Source organism: Typopeltis vanoorti, chromosome 19 (assembly GCF_054136105.1).
Source record: "Typopeltis vanoorti isolate ZY-2024b chromosome 19, IOZ_Tvanoo_1.0, whole genome shotgun sequence".
In the NCBI taxonomy this organism is placed as follows: Eukaryota; Metazoa; Arthropoda; class Arachnida; order Uropygi; family Thelyphonidae; genus Typopeltis; species Typopeltis vanoorti.
The window spans coordinates 72,546,735-72,564,272 of record NC_143567.1 but is presented as its reverse complement, the minus strand read 5'-3'; the positions used below and the strand labels follow the sequence as shown (position 1 = coordinate 72,564,272).

Sequence of the window (17,538 nt, the reverse complement as noted above, 5' to 3'; positions counted from 1 at the left end):
TTCCCAAGTAAGCAAAACAAAGTTTTGCGCGTGAAATATGAGATATATATGACTTCTGCATTACTTCAACCTTGGTATCACTCCCTGGTCTAGCTCCTACTGAAAAGACTTCAATAAAGGTCGAAACCGGTCTGAATAGTGGCCCTTCCCATTATGCAGTGCATTATACACGCCTGGAAGGGGGGGGGGGGCTGTGCTTTGCATCATGGGATACATACTAAGGCAAGCGATATGAAGTCATCACCCTCCATATACAAGTAATTCAGACGTGAATATATTTCACGCGCAAAACTTTGTTTTGCTTGGGAAAAGGATTAAAACCAAGTATAAAATTTCTTGGTATCTTTAACGTATATTACACCCAAGATAAAAAACTTTCTACATAATATATATATATATATATATAATATTCGCTTTTGATTAGGGGTTTTCTCTGGCCTAATGTAATAATTTTTCGATGCCAAGTTGTAATTTTGTCTGGTTTCTTCATCGTTTATGATCGTACGGAAAATACAAGTTTCAAAAATGAACTACTTTCATTGTTAAGTTTAAATTAAATTGTCAGTTCAGTCCCAATGGTTTCTTTCCTTCTTTTAAAGATGAATGGGCATGAGCAGTGAAAAATAATGACAGTTTTAAAGTCTAGTAGGATGACAAACATAAAGATTGAAATTAGTATTTCTTGCAAACATGTGAGTCTTCAACGAGTCCTCGATGAGTCTTGACTCCAGGAGGTTGTATTAATAATACATATATCATATAATAGAAGAAATGGAAGCAAAGTTAAGTTTTATGCACGAGTCAAAACGGTTAGTCATTTTAGGCCTATAGCCACAAAATTCATTAAGGACAAACTGCTGATAAGAGGTTTTTTTATTTTTATAGATTCTCTGTCACGTCTTGTTTTCATCCATTGTACGTTGAAACATCCAATTATTCTATGTCGGACTATCACCTTCTTAATTCAGTCTCTGCTGCGCACTTCTTGGCTGCCGATGGAAGAATACAACTCATGTGATCGTTATTAAATAACGTCAGAATTATGTCAATGTAACTCCAGTACGTGATTAATTTTGGCAGACTGAGAGCACTTTTAATATTGTACAGCAAAAGAAAGAGAGAAAAAGCTGGAGATAGATTGAGTTTTCATGTTTGCAATTGAATTTTTTTGGATCCTTATGAAACCTTGACTCCCCCCCCCCCCACGCGGATTAGGTTGCATAAGGTAGTTAGCTAGTTATTGATTCCGTTATTTCTTGGAAAGCACCATTGTCTTAAGAATTCAGATATTTCAGGTATTTCAGATATTCACCATGGTAGACTCAGGAAATGAAAAATGGGCAAAGCGGATGGATACCTTCGAAATGTTTAAACCACATATTCCACTTAGTATTGCATTATTACACAACGACAACCAGGCTTAAGGAATTGCAATATTTACTGAGAAAATAGACTGTAGTACCATCGTGCGACCTGCATTACACTTCAACATGTCATTCGACTATTGCTTAACAACGAATTACAGCATTATTTATGTTTCGACGTCATTCGGATGTTGCTTAATACATGAATTACAGTGTTTATTCGTGTCTGTTTTCCCTTCTAATTTCTTCCCTGAATGCGAACGAACGTATCACTCGAGGGCTTCAAAGAATCGGAAGCTTTGCCTCAAATTCAAAGTTCATTTATGATGGAGAATCCTCTTTAGCTACGAGGACGGACAGGGATAAATATTTAGACGTCCAGCAGTCACTCCTGAAGTAAAGTTGGCCAATTTTTATCTGGTTTATAGGAGGTATCAAGGTTTTACACCTGCAATACCCGGACAGAACATATGCAATTTACAGACATAATAACACTGGCCTCCTTGTCTTAGTCGTTCGGCAGTAATTCCAAACAAACCAAAACGACAACCGTATTTTTAAATCCCGCATTTTGGATACTCATACATAATGAAAATATAGTCGAACCTTACTTGTTGAATTTTATTTATTTTATTTTATTTATTTATTTTTTTTATAGTGCAATAATAACTGTGAGATATTTTGATGCTAATTTTGAGTGCATTGATACAATATGATGAATTAAATGTTTTATGATGCCTAACTATCGTTATACGTACATAATTTAATAAATCAGCGTGTCCAATTGTCTCAGTGTTTCTCAGAATTATTATTATTCCGTCTACTAGGAGGCTTAAGTCCATCTAGGATGACAATTTAATGATGGCATTCAGGTAATTCGTAGTAAACTTTGCATCACTACTCTTGCGCTTTGGGACCATTATTAAGTAAAATAAGGGTTACTTGAACACAAGCACTGCGACACCGCGGCAGTCGATCTGATAACCGAAAACTAAGAACGGCATTTCCTGATTCCCGAAAGGCTGCAAGGTGCGTGTAGCTTTCTCTACCTTTGCAACGAGCCTGATGTTCGATTACCTCTGGGATCAGCCGACTTGTCTATTACTAAAAGAAAGAAAGAAAGAGCAATACGGCTTGATTTCAGCGATATAAAATTACATAGGCAAAGTGGATATTAGATCAAATATTATTTCAAAGCCGAATGTTTGTAGAAACTATGAGTCTTCGTAAGCTGACCTGAGACTTTATGAGAATACAATCCTCGGCATCACTGATTTTCCTTAGCTACTTAAGTCAAGTAGGTAGTGCAAGCTAAAGCAACTCGAGGATGCCGAAATAATGTTGGGTCTGGTATGGAATTTTTCATTTAATATTTTCGGACCGGGATTGACCGCTGATAAGGGAGGAGGGGGACTATCGTATATATTCTCTACAAAACGTTGAAGTATCTTCACGACTAGGCAACTTATTTATACTCGTCCAGTAAAAGCAGTTGATTTGCCTTGTACAGTGTATGTTTGTCCTTCACTAAGATACAGTTTAGTCTACAAAAGTAAGCTAAAAAGATCACTCCAGAACATTGGGTCTGTGCTTTGGTTCCGCCAGGCAGCACTCTTTCGAATACCAGCGCTACAAAGTCGCACTCAATCCCTCCCCTCCTCCTCCCATTGTGATGAAACTTGCAGCAGCAGGAAAAAACCAATCACATGCTGAACCTCTGGCTCAGTTTCCTGGTCAGTAGGAAACGGCTCTAGTTTTAGGGTAAACAACTTCTGGATGACTTTTAGTGATACAGTTTCTACATAATGTCTCAGGAATTTTAAAAATTAAGGAAAAAATTCATAATTCTAAACTACATGGCCATCCCATATCCTCAGTTGATAACGACAATGTTCTTTGGTTAGAAAGACCTGGGTTCGAATCGCGTCTGGTCCACAAAATGTTATAAGGGCTTTTCATTTGAAGGTAAAATAATGTTGGAGGTTTAATGGATTTTTTACAACACTCAGAAAGGATTAAAAAGAATTTAATGCTTCCTATATTTCGTCCTAGTCACTAGGACATCTACGGGGATTACAAAAACAACTAATGTAACATAACACAAATATCATACAATACTAAGCTTAGTATTGTATGATAAAGTATTGTAAAAAAATCCATTAAACCTCCAACATTATGTCTTCACAGCACTAAAGCCTCTATACACGAACATTTGAAGGTAAGTTAGCTGCTTTCTAGCGATAGAAAGGTCCCCCCCCCCAACTCCTCCTCCTCCTCCGGAAATTCGTCTTTTTTTTTTTCTTTACCATTCCACAAAACATTCAAAAACGCCCCCAAGAACACATACACTTAACATAGTGCACTGGCATCAGCCTCATTTACTATTGCTGTAATTACAGACAATCTAACCCAAGCTAGTTACCAAAGTTCACGTTAATTTTTGAACTTCATTTTCCTGCCCATTCTTCCAGTTTAAGATAATACTTAAAAAAAAAAAAACGGATATTGTGTAAAAAATGGCTTCTTTAACTTATTCACTCTAAATGTATTTAACAACAGGGAAATTAACATTGAATCCTGAGCTGTTCTGCTCCTAACCAATTGGGCACTCCTATAAACATTACTTCCTATCAGTTTCATGCACATCTCACTAGCTAATCATCAGTACCTATTTGGCGCATTTTAATTAACACGTTCATGTGTGGAAGGCTATTAAAGGTATGATGAAAATCCAAGTATGAGGGTGGTCTGAAAAGTTCTCTGCCTAACGATGAAAAAACGGATTTATAATTTCAAAATTATTTTTATTTTTCAACATAATCTCCCTTAAGACTAATACATTTATTCCAGCGATGCTCCAGCGCCATTATCCCGTCATTGTAGTGGTTCTCAGTAAGATCTGCAAAATACCCCTCTACAGCCGCAATCACCAAGAGGTGATTGCGGCTGTAGAGGGGAATAGGGTGGATGTTCTAATAATTCATAGTGCAGATCCATTAATTTTCCCATTGCTAAAACACCTTTGTGGGCAGATGCATTGTCCTGATGAAAGATGATTTTTTTCTTCTGCAAACGGGTCTTTTCTCAAGAATTTTTTCGTCTAGTCTGGTTAAAAGATCGGAATAATATTCCCTGGTTATTGTTTTGCCCTTTTTAAGATAATTAATACACAAAATGCCTTTAGCATCCCAAAACACCTTTCCTGCTAATGGAACCGACTTTGTCTTCTTTGGTTCTGAATAACCTGCTTCTGTCCACTGTTTTGATTGCTGTTTGGATCCTGGTGTGTAATGGTGAATCCAAGTCTCATCCATAGTAATAAATCGACGCAGAAAATCAGTTTTATTCTTGTTAAAACGCTCCAAGTGCGTTTTTGATCAGATCTGAGCAGCGCGGTACCCATCTTACGCAAAGCTTTTTCATATGCAATTCTTCATGCAAAATATATCCTACACGTTCTTTTGAAATGCCTATAGTCACAGCAATTTCATGCACTTTGACTCGCCAGTCATCCAATACCCTATCGTGCACTTAATCATGATTTCTGGTGTTGTTACACTTTTTGGACGTCCTTCACGTGGATCATCTTCAAGGCTGGTACGGCCACGTGTAAACTCGGCAGACCATTTCTTAATCGTTGAAAATGAAGGAGAAGAGTGCCCATAAACTTTCATGAACTTCGAATGAATTTCTTTTGGCGTTAAATCTTCTTTTACAAAGAATTTTATAACCGCATGATACTCAATTTTATCCATTTCAAGAGATACAGAGAACACTTTTGCTTGAAACAGCTGTATAAAACAAACTACTTGATAGAATGACTTGCAATTTCAGATGGATGCTTATGACAGATGTACTAACTTAGAAAAAAAAAATGTTTTGCCGATAGTGTTGCTATCTATGGTCGTGGCCGTCAGACCACCCTCGTAAATCATACCATAGCCATTATTTTGTCTATTTATCTGCTGGAAAGGTTTGTCAGTCGACTTTTCCGTTTACGAAACCCATCCCTATCAAGAATATGATTCGTAATTAATTTTTTAGTTACCTGTAACACCAATAAGAGTAAATAGTCTACAATTCTCGCAACTAATGTGAAGAATAGATAAATAACCTTATAATATGTGACATTGATGGGCATATAAATGTAACAGGCCCATCATATGATTATTGTTATTACTGTTTTCTCCATTACGTTAACACCCTTTCCTCTCGAGGAGAAATTCATTCCTACTCACATTCTACTGATCGCATATGCGGGCTCGTTTGACAACCTTACAGTCATTAAGCACATCAGCATAAAGAACGCTCCCCTGGCTTGATAATTTAAACAACGAGCTTATTCTTTAAGCTTCATGCATTTCTTTACGTAAAGATGCTAATTAAAAGACATTTTCCATCCATTACTAGGATCCGTTTTAAGTCAATTGCCATAAATTTCCTTTTGGTTTCGTTTTTGAGCATATCATTTTAAAAACATCTGGATTTTATGACCTTGTTCAACCCAAGGAGGGAAAAAGCTGATCTAATAAAGCTAGTCATACACAATCCTGAGCTTACTTAGAATTCGGTTAGCTACCATTGTTTTTACAATGGATTACTGACTGTTAAAGCCTAGATGTTATATTAATCAATTAACCATTATGGCTTTTTAGCATTATTCTTTTAAGTAGTTCGTTTTAAATGAAACACCCCTCGGAATTTCTGTAATTTTAACAGCTTTATTTTAAATCCTTCACAAACAAACTTTCATATATTTTACACAAAACATTTTCGATCTCTTTCTCTCTTACCATTTGAGCTTAAAAAGGAATGTAAACTTCTTTTCTTTTTTTTTTTAAGAAAGCAAGATATAATTTACGATTGACTAGGAACTGACTAGGAATAAACCATAGAAGTATGGAAATAATGGTCATGCGGCCATAGTTTGGGTACATGTGCTTAACCTCAATGAAGTTCGTTCGTTCTTCAGTAACGAAATCCTCCTCTGTCTACATCTACACGCTGGTGGGCCTGTTAGCTAATTCGGTATATATCCTGCGCATAACAAGTATTAAACCATCAGACTACAGGTTTCCATCGGGGAGATTTGATTTGATTTTTGTGGAGAAAAGACATCAAAGGCGTCAGGACGCAGGTTACAGCAGTTCATATGGTAAACGGTTAATAGAACAATCGCAAACATCCATGCCCTTGGCGCAATTCGAACCTGCATTCTCTTGGCTGGAGATACGCTCGAACAACCAGGCCGGCCCATCCGGGGAGGGGGGGGGAGGATAGAGGTATGTTTCTATATCCCTCAAAGTCCAAGCCACTGTTGTACTAAGCAACTATCTGGTTTAGATAAATTTCATGAGCTGTGTGATCTAACCACTTTATTAATAATACGGCTATATCACGTCGGTCGATGAAACTGTAGAAATCTACCCAAGGAAGATTAGGTCTCTACTAGGATTGCAATCTCCTTCTTCTCCCTTCTACTTGTTGGGCCTATTGGTCTGTTACAGAGCTATTTTAAGCTGTTCTAAGTCGTACCCGTCCCGAGGATAAGGTGACTAGCCCTATACCTTCCGGTGTATTCTAGGGCTGTAGCTGCGTGTGTTCACGGGGCCAGTTTACCTGCTTACGGGAGGAAAAACCCCAGATAAACTGGGGAGAAAAAACCCTGCTAATCCACGTCCAAGACCGGCTAACTTGGCTATGTCTGAGAAAGATCCTTAAGCTCCTTACGTCGGCGACGGGAATCGAACCCAGGACACTTCTTTCCGAGGCATATGGTTGCGAAGCGCAAAGCCACTAGGCTAACCGCGCGGACCATTGCAATACAGAAGCCATTGCAATAAAGAATAGAGGATACATTTGCCTTCTCTATAGCAATTCTAATACCAACAACAACAACAACAACAACAGAGCTTTTCATAGCGAAGCAATCTTCCTTGTAGATTTAATGTTTTCAACTGCACTGATTCAACAGGTAGTTTCCAAGGCACTAGTCGTCTCACACGAATTGTCCCACATGTCTACCAAAATATCAGATAGCTCTAAAGTATCCTTGAAAGGTACAGTATATATTTGTCCTCTATGCAGTTGTTTGGACTATCACTTTCTTACATGGATTAACTCATAACAGTCCCTCAGATGTCAGTGTTGTATGGAATAAGAATGTCAGGTGGAATGAACGTCTTGATTTCTGTGTTTCATTTCCTTCGTTGGATTATTGTTTGTCTTCTGATCCATCTGCACTGAACAATCACTTAAATAATTCTTATAGGTATGAGAAAAACATTCATTTCATTTTAATGTCATCCCTTAAGTAAGTCGTTCTCCAGAGAAAAATCAAGCACGTCGAAAAGTATATGCAGAAAACGAACCAAAGCTCCATCTTCCTTTTGCTGCATGTACTGAATCTCGAAATAGGTAAAAAGCAAGCACGTCGAAAAGTATATGCAGAAAACGAACCAAAGCTCCATCTTCCTTTTGCTGCATGTACTGAATCTCGAAATAGGTAAAAAGCATTGACATAAATAGGTAAAAAGCATTGACAGTAACCAAAACTGATTTTGAAGGCCAAAACCAGAAACTGGTATGATGTCCATTTGACAGTTATAATTTCTGATTTCTTGCCAATGCTGTTAACACATTTTCTGGTCAATCTTTTGTTTCCTACTATTTTGGTTCTATCCCATCATTATCCACAGAAAATCCAATCGTATTTCCATCGAATTCTTGCGTTGGTGATTTTTTTCTTCTACTTCTACTTTTTTCTTCTTCATTCGTTCACTCTACTGCTGTCTATTAGAATAGCTTCCCCATCTTATGTATTTCCTAAAGAATATAATCTGTTGGTTTTCAAATGCAGTGTAAGCTTTTCTTTCTCTTTAACTTTGTCTATGCATGATATTAATGTGACATTATTGAACAATTTCTCGTGTACGGAGTTATTATTAGAAATTGCTACTGATTTGAATGTCTGCACGTATATCAAAATTTGCGTCAACGTGAACAAGCAAGGGATGTCCGCTTATGAGAATTCCTCCTTCCCATTTTCACTTCGCACTATGAACAGAATTATACACCTGATTTATTGCTTTCAATCTCGGAACACTTGTCCTCTGCTAAATCTACCAGTTCGCCAGATTTAGACGTATTTTCTATTCCCCCCCCCCTCACTCTTCAAACTAGTTTTCTCGGATTAAAATTTCCGCTTATACATATGTAATCAGCCATGAACTAATCCGATATTCAAATAACATTTCTGACTTCCCACCGGTTCCAAACTTGTTACTGTCGGTTGTACTTGTCTTATGCACTGATTACAAAGAAGTGCATTTCTTGAGGGGTTTATATGGTTTGCATAATCTTCCATGTGAGATTCACATTCAGTTAGTCTTTCTGGTCTAATTTCTATTTTTTTTTTTTTTGGAATATCCTCCGGGTTTTTTTTTTTTTCCCTGTTCATAACAAAGAAATCAAATTAAAAATTACAGGCTCTGCTGTCAATATGAATTTAATTTTACTTTGAAAACTAGTTCCAATATAAGCGTTTGTAACTTTAAGCTTCTCTTTGTGCACACACAGTTATCGCATATGGACCGACTCACTCGAGGAAGACTTTTTTGTTTGTTTCTGATTATGTTCTCTCTCATAATTGGAAATTGCAACTTCGTACAAGTGTTCCAGTGTTTGCAAAACACCTTATTATCGTTCTTGCCAAAATGAAACCTGTAGGCATGTTTCATTGAACTTACATGGTTGTTTTAGAATATTTACATTATATATGCCATATATATAATGTAAATATTCTTATATTTACATTATATATATATGACATTACATTTATATAAAATATATTATAAATATTTTAATACCATATATTATATGGTATTAAAAACTTTGATAAGAAATTCAAGTGGATTTATAACCAAAAAAAAGTGGGGGCTATGTAAGCACTGAATAAAAATAAGTGAAGACTGAATTGTAAAGTATAGATTGAAAAAATAAATAAATTCATAAATAAAAATGTTAGCTATGATTATCACCATTGGAGAGATAATTATAACGTTATATATATATACTTTTTAATATTTAATATTATAATATTAATTTTATTTCTTTTTAGCCAAGACGACTTGCAGTAGCGTCACTTTCTTAATATTTTCTCACTGAGTCGAGTGAAAGAATATTTTGCAAAATAAACCTCTGTTGATAATTTAAGCCATGCTTATCATATAGTAAGTCACACAATCGCAGGGATTAGCTTCTTCCAGAATTATTCCTGCAACGGGCAAAGTGAGATGTTGTTTAATTAATTTCTACAACTTTGATAGAATATATTTTTTTTTTAAAAAAAGAAACTTTAAATACATCCCTAAGTAGCGTGTTCTGTTTGTTAAGACTGAATGTGTCATTTTATGAGTGTATGTGACAAGCTACACGCAATCGACTTGGTCGTCGTATTAACAACTTCATCACCTGAGCTTTAATAACCTCGGGTGATGAGGTTGTTAAAGCTTGGTGCTTAGTGTATTTGTCTCTTAATTGCCTGTATTTTATGTTCTTTTGGCTTTGCATGTTTAAACCGACAGTCCAGGTTAACTACTTTCAACTGAAAAGCCCTTATAAAGGTTATTCGTCCCAGACAGGATTTGAACCAAGGTGTTTCTAACCAAAGGCCTTTGTCGATAGTGACTTAGCTATGAAGTATCTCAAATGATGAGGCGGTTGCCAGATTATTTAGGTTGCAGTGCCCGCTGTCAAAATGTCAAAAAAAAAAAAAAAAAAAAAGAGCAGTCATTGCAAATTAAACATTTTTTTTTTTTTAAATCGAAGATTATTGAATAAGAAAAATATTTTCCTTATGCCCATAAAATTATTTTGTGTTAGCACCAAAAACTAGAGGTGGTAGTGTTTGGAGAAGGCTGATCCAGAGAACAGACGGTGGTTCAATGAAAGTTGACTGATAGTAACAGGTTCGGTTGGTTAGTAGTTGAAAATGGTTGTTGCTTGTATTACTGTAAGTTTAACAGAAATGGAGCAATAATTGATGCCAGTTCTGCTTGCTCAGTAGAACTGGCATTAGCGCCAATAGAATTATTATCTGTGCTAATCCTCCTAGTCGATTCCCCCCCCCCCAAGTGGAAATCGACTATTGTTTAGAAGGTACAGATGTATATGAGAGAGATCGTTATTCAAATAGCTGGATTGTCCTCTTTTTTTTTTATGCGACTCTAACCAAAGTGCTGTAGGTGAGCGAAGAATTTTTTTGCCTTTTTTTAATAATAAATTTTGTACACTTTTTTTTGCAGTTTTATTATTTTTTACATAGTCCGGAAACCCTGTCTAGAGACCAAACATGGAACGTCAGGCCTCCGATAAGTGCGATACAGCATCGGAAGAATTTTGTATTAGTAGTATTCCCAGGTTAAGCGGATTTATACCGAGTTAATAGCTGAACAGATGAAGAAGTATGTCAGCACATTAGAATAACCTTGATTGTTGAGCAGAGTTTTATCAAAGGTAAGTGTTTAGAGACAAGAACTAAGCTGTCTTTTGCATGAAAAAAAAAAAAAATCATATCTTGGAAAAACCGAGGTTAATTTTTTGTCACCAGTACATTGTAGAATTGTATGAAGAACAATGTATAGAGCACTGGTTCTAGGACCTTGAAACATTGGTTGTTTGAGCCTTGAATACTTTGGCGTATGAATAGGAGAAATGGCGTGTTATCACTGATTGAAGTATTGAGAGGGTTTGAGGTCAGCGAAAGAGAATCGTTTATGTATATGGTGAGTGAGTTTATGTATAGAGTGGGTGAGCATCCAAAGCTAGTCAGTTATTGACGATGCACTCTGGTTATTGACGGTGCACTTCAGAAAAATCTGCGTTCGATTCCGTCTAGAACGCAAAGAATCTTTATTGCATCGTTTCAGCTTAGCTGATGAGCTCAATTTCTTTAGAGCAGGGTAGGAGCAGTAGGTCGATAGCTTAGCTTGATGGCAAATATTTGATGGTAGGGGGTGGATATTATCAGTAGTGATTAACATTATATGAATGAAATGAATTTATCAGGAAATTTGAATAAAATTTTAATGTATCGATATGATCTTTGTTTTTAGAAAAGACATTTGTACTATTTGAGGTTCTCAGAGAGAGAGAGAGAGAGAGAGAGAGAGAGAAAGGAGGGGGGGAGTAAAAGTCCTGAGGAATATCATTTAAGAATGATTTCTTTAAAAAAAAAAAAAAGTGGATAAAACGTAAATGTGTTTTTATAACCACGAAGGTGCATTAATAAGTGTATGTTCTTGCATCTTGCTTCTTGAAATGAATAAAAAAACAATACATGAGTTGTTATTTTCGACACACTGCTTCGAAAGATGAGCAAGGTGGCTGAAGTAATTGCACTAATAAAAAAAAAAACTGGATACTACTTGTTCTCATATTTCAATTGTATAAATGCATAATAAATCACCACAAAACAGTTCATTGGAGCTGAATGGACCAGAGTTTAATATATATCCAGTTGCATATATTTTTATCCTAATATTATAAAAATTATTCACCTACACTCTTTCTTCTATACATCAGCGATCTTCCCTCCCTAACATCCAATTCTATTCATAGCTTTGCTGAACAGTAGTATTCCATTACTCTTTGTCATTCCCAAAACCTTGTAGTACTCAAATAACTCACACTTTAAGATCGTCTATAGCCAATAACTTACACAGATTTTCTAGCCGTTCTTAAGTGGATATGAAGATAATTTAGTGAATTTTTAAATGCTACCAGAACACAATCCTCTCTTATTTCCCGAAAGAAATACCACGCCTTACTCTTCTCTCTCATTTTTGATATCGCTCCGTTCTTCAACCAAGATTAGTTTCCTCTTCTTCGACTCACTTTCACATCAACCCTAGCCTGACATAAACACATCACGTCCACACCTTTTTAACCTCGAAAAAGCTTGGTATTCGTTTTCGTTCTTAAACTTTAATTCTCTTCTGCTCAACTTTTAACATTATAAATTCGAAATCCTTCAAACCTAGCTCTGACATCTGGGCGGTGCTCCAAAATCTCCTTCAGAATGCTAACTCTATCTAGAAAAGAGCTGTTTGTTTAATTATAAATCCTTCTCTCATTGACTCCCTTCAGTCGCTTTCCCCATAGACGCTCTGTTTCTGCATTGGCTTTTCTATAGGTATTTCTATGGATGCTGCTCTGATATGCTAACCACTCGGGCAACCCAATTACAGTTAACAGAAGGGAAAAAAAGAAAAAAGACATAATCCCACTCGTCTCCTATTTTTCAATAAAGGATATGATTACGTTTATCCTAATTTCATCCAAATTCCAAGTTTATCAGGATTTATCTAGTCTTTTCACTTTTGGTGTTTGATCAAGTAAAAAACTTGTTTAAAGCAACATTTTGACTAAAGTAATAATCCTGAAATAGTTCGACGATTCATGGAAATGCTAGAATTTGACCTACACTCGTCGGATTTTATAAAACTGTCACCATTCCATATGGATATTTAATTAACGTAAATTTATTAGATATCGTGACAGTTCTCGCAAAAACCACCGAGTCCTTTGAACTCCTTAGAGGTGTCACCTAATAATAATAATAATAATAATAATAATAATAATAATAATAATAATAATAATAATAGTAAACGATAGAAATATCAACAGTCGAATATTTAACTATAAAGAATTTTAAATTGTATTCTCTTGTGCATACGTTGTCGTGCAATAATTTTCTTTCTTTCTTTTATTTATTTATTTTTTTTAAAATCAGTCTTGGGTTATTGAAAGATTTCTATAATTCCATCTTTAATGACAACACAGTTCAAAGTGATACTAATAATAATTGCTCTTGCCTAAGATGGGTTTTATTGGAATTTAGGATCACCGTTGAAATATGTTGAGTGTCATTCGTGGGATCATTTTAATGACGAAATTTTGCAAAACAAAATTATGTGCTCATTATAAATAACAAAACTGTCTCGACTTGAATGATGTCATAAGTGAATGCTATTGCAAAATGTCCTTTTTTGTGAATGTTTGTTGTCTGAGATCATTTCCTTCCTTGTTCTGTTGATATTCAAAATATCCGAGGATGCAGCAATACCTTTCAGTTAAGATGAATTTAGTCAAAGACTCTTGCAAGATGAATAAGACGAGTTGATTAAAAAGTAGAACGCTACTTTTTAATAACACCGGTTCTAGATGACAGCGTGGACCTTCCATTCAGTCCAGCCTCAGGCTGCGGGTTTTTAATACTGTGGCATGGATATTCGTGAATATCTTTAACTGGTAAATGATTTTCATTACCTAGTGAGACCCCTACTACCTGCTTACTGAAGGTCTGAAAGAGTTCCATATTTTGGTATCTACAGCAGGTAATACACCTGCCCATCCACCATACTAATGTGCAATAAGTTTTGTAACTTTACGTGTTTAAAATAGTCTCAAAAAGCAAAGGGTGTGCATTGCATCTTTTGAATCAGGTGCAACGTGCATACTATTTAGTCATTGTTATAGCATTCCTAGATATTGTAACACTGGCTATTAGCTTTTTGTTGAACAAAAATCTGTAACTGTAGTGTTTATTCTGTGTGCTTGTACTTTAAGGTGTTCTAATGTTTTTAAGTTTTATACATCTGCGCATCTGTTAAAAGCTGATACAGTTCAACTGAAACTAGTCGTGCAGCAATAAAAAGTCATGATCGTTTTATCAAATGCAGTCATATATATATATTTTTTTTTGATAAACCCAATTATAAATTGTTTATAAACTGATAACACAATCAATACCATGGGCAGATTAAAACATCGATAAACCGGAAACTCAAGTGCTCAACTGTTGTCTTTTCACGTCAGTTCTGGCTCCCAGCGTAGCGATTTCACACACAAGTGACACATCAAACAAGTGGTAAGTTTCGAACCCACAGCTTGTGTTCCAAATGTTGACTGTATCGACTTAATAAAAGATGACCACCTGTAAGATCGGCGTCTCTTAATTATATTTTGCCGAAGGCAGAGTGTTCAGTGATCAAGTGTTCTTGATGCTCAATACGCCAAACCGATTGCAGAAGTACTACTAACTCTTCGCCTTACGTTTTAAGGCACTAGCTGTACCGATGCTAAAATCGAAGAATGGTGGATCCCTTAAAAATATATGCTACCCGCAAGTTCTGTAACGAAAGAGTATGAAAATATGGGTAATGCAGCAATATCTCCCAATTCTTTCAGAGTTCACGTTCATTCGCAATACTCTCTATTCTGAGTGGTGCTCAATTTTAATGACTATGTAATTAGTATTATGAGTATATGTGAAAACTCAATCACACACGCTTGGCATAACTACCGTACCACAGAAATCTGGGTGAGGTTTTAAGGGGACCAAAAATCTTGTGGCAAAGGTGATCTCAAAATTCATAGTTAGGCCATTTTGCTACTGTATCAGAAAACCGAAATATCTTTTACAGATTGAATTTCAAGTATCTATTTCTGGAGTTATCAAAGATGAAAGAACAATTTGAAAATATATCGCTTTCTTCACAGCTTCAGCATATCAAAAATATTACCTAAATTATCGTTATCACTTACCTTCCACTTTTCGTTACTATCATTTCGTTGTTCACAGCGTTAAATTTTCTCCATAGCTCGATATTTTCCAAATGCACTGCTACCCCAGTGTCCGATGTTTGCTGCTGATTTTGAGCAGCTACCATTTCTCCCTCCACAACGGAGAGCAAGTCCATTATATGTTTGTTAGGAGTCATGTGTTCAGATTTCATGACTTAACTACAGTCGATGTGAACTGGTTGTCTTCTAATCTCACTATTTCCAAGGACACTTCTACACTCTACCTTGTAGTTTACTTTCGGTAAAGCACACTAGTTGCTACGCCCCACTTAAAGATGAAAAGAAATACCGCACCAATAGGGGAACATGTGTAGTACGAGGAACACCTTGGGGAGGATGCGATTGGATTACTTGTAGATCTTCCTGCCAACAAGAGGTAAGGTAGTTAAGGCGATGGGAAGTGGAGGGGAAACAAAACGCACCTTGATAAGGACATGGGCAAAATTTCCCACGTGGTCAGATACGGTCCTTTTTGCTGTCCCACCAATTCGAAAAAAAAAAATAAATAAATAACCGTAATCCTACACATGAAAGGTTGCAGAAATTACAAGTTTTTTCAGTTCCTTCTATTTTTTAATTTCTGCTAAAAAAGTTTTCAGTTTTTCAGGGTATTGTCATTACAAGTGACCAGTAGAACTTATGTATTTTACGAGACTCCTAAGCACGAAAGGTTGTAAATCTATAATGCATTACTACCATGAGGGAGGAAGGTTAATAATCTGACCAAACACTGAACTTTACCAAGTCATTTCAGGCCTCCAACGAACAGCATGATGATCTCACAAACCTTGAGATGGAATTGATATACCATCTAAAGACATTCATCCACACCCACGGTGGGAATCCAACTCGCACGCTGTTGGCTGGAGAACGCTGCCCACTCGGTCAACCAGAGATCGCCGACTTTATATTATTATAGCGACATCATTATTGAAATTTTACTCGGCTTTTTATTATAGGACACTTTCGAGAATTCAGTTCCAAAACGCTCCACAGCATAAATGTCCTTGATGGTCACATGCAGTTAATGATAAAAATATTACCGTAGTGCAAACTAGATTTGATATCCTTCAAATAAGAATATTGGTTTAGGTCTTCCTTATTTCGAATGTTTGTTCCATCTTTAAGATCTGTGTTCCAACAATACCTTCTTACAGTGTCGCCCTTAGAGCCGAGCAAGAGGGACACCTGCCATGGACCCCCCCCCCCCCTTCACTTTAGAGGGTCCGCGTTTCACAAACACACAAAAAAATTATTAAATAAGAGGAGTAAATGATATATTCAGAATCAGTCTGATGGAAAAATAAATTTAATGGAATAAATATATAACGATTTACGAAGTATATACGTTTTTATTTTATTATTCATCCAAACATCTCCTGCCCATCAACAAAACATTCAGACATACGCAATAATTGAATTCAGGTATCCTTGATATTTTGCCAACTTTCAGTCATATCAAAATCATAGATTTACATATATTTTTTTTTTTGATTTTTGTCGTTATGAAGATATATTTGTCAATGTAGGATGACATTGACTAAACTGTTAAAAGAAACCTTATTTTTACAGTTTAGCTTGATTTATAAGTTACAAATATGTGGACCTCCATTTGTACTCTTGCACGGGACACTGCATCCAGTGATAGATCTTTAAATACTCTTTCGCTAAAAGAATATTTTCTTAAGACTTACCTTGTATCTTCTCTTCATTAATTAAACTGTTAGGCACCAGGAAAGCAAGCGTATGCTTGGAACTGCACACGGGCGGCATTCCATCGATATACAATTTATGTATTTATTTAGAAATCTTCAATTTTTTAATTGGGTTATATTAAGATAAAAATGACTACAATGTTAGGAGAAGGTTTTTAATACTAATTAATACAAATTTTCGACTCATTTCAGTTTTACAATTTTTAACTTGAAAATCGAAAAAAAAAAAAAAAGAAGAAAGAAACAAGAAAAGGGGGTGGGGTGTTTTTTTTGTTTATTCGGAGCGGCAGAAAAACTTATAGCTGTTCCAGACCATCAGCAATACGCGATTCTTGGAAAAATGAAAAACATTCTTACAGTTCAAGGTATTCGCTACCATTGCAACTTTCTAAACTTCAAATAAGAATGGGCTCTCATGCTACTTTCTCCAGCATCATCTTTCAGCAGGCACTACCAACTTGACCAGTGTAAAACAATGGGTTTATTGTTGTTTTAATACACGAAAATAATTGCGTCGTCTTTTCTATTAGCAAAGTGGCCGAAATGTTTCCGGACGTAGAAAAAATATCCCTAGCCCTCGTGGGTGGGAGCAACATAAAAAAAAAAAAAAAAATCCTTTACGTATATTTGCATAAAGATTTCTAATTCAGTGGCCGGTATGTGCATCTACGAGAGTTTGAACCTGTAGTACATTAGCATGATTGGGCTGTGTATGGTTAGCGAGTGAGTCATTCTCGTTATGGCGAAAACGAATGTCCAGTAAGCCACTTTGCATAATTTCTGCTGCTTGTACAGAACAACTGAACAAAAAA

At 36.0% G+C, this 17,538-nt stretch overlaps 1 protein-coding gene across 1 annotated transcript in view; it reads right to left on the bottom strand.

Annotated features, from left to right (window-relative positions):
* Positions 1-15,163, bottom strand: part of LOC150096243 (T-box transcription factor T-A-like) — a 58,226-nt gene extending 43,063 nt beyond the window's left edge. The window contains exon 1 of the mRNA XM_090409012.1: positions 14,973-15,163. Coding sequence (XP_090265138.1) covers positions 14,973-15,163 — 191 coding nt within the window. The remainder of the gene's footprint in view (positions 1-14,972) is intronic.
* Between the last annotated feature and the right edge of the window lie 2,375 nt (positions 15,164-17,538).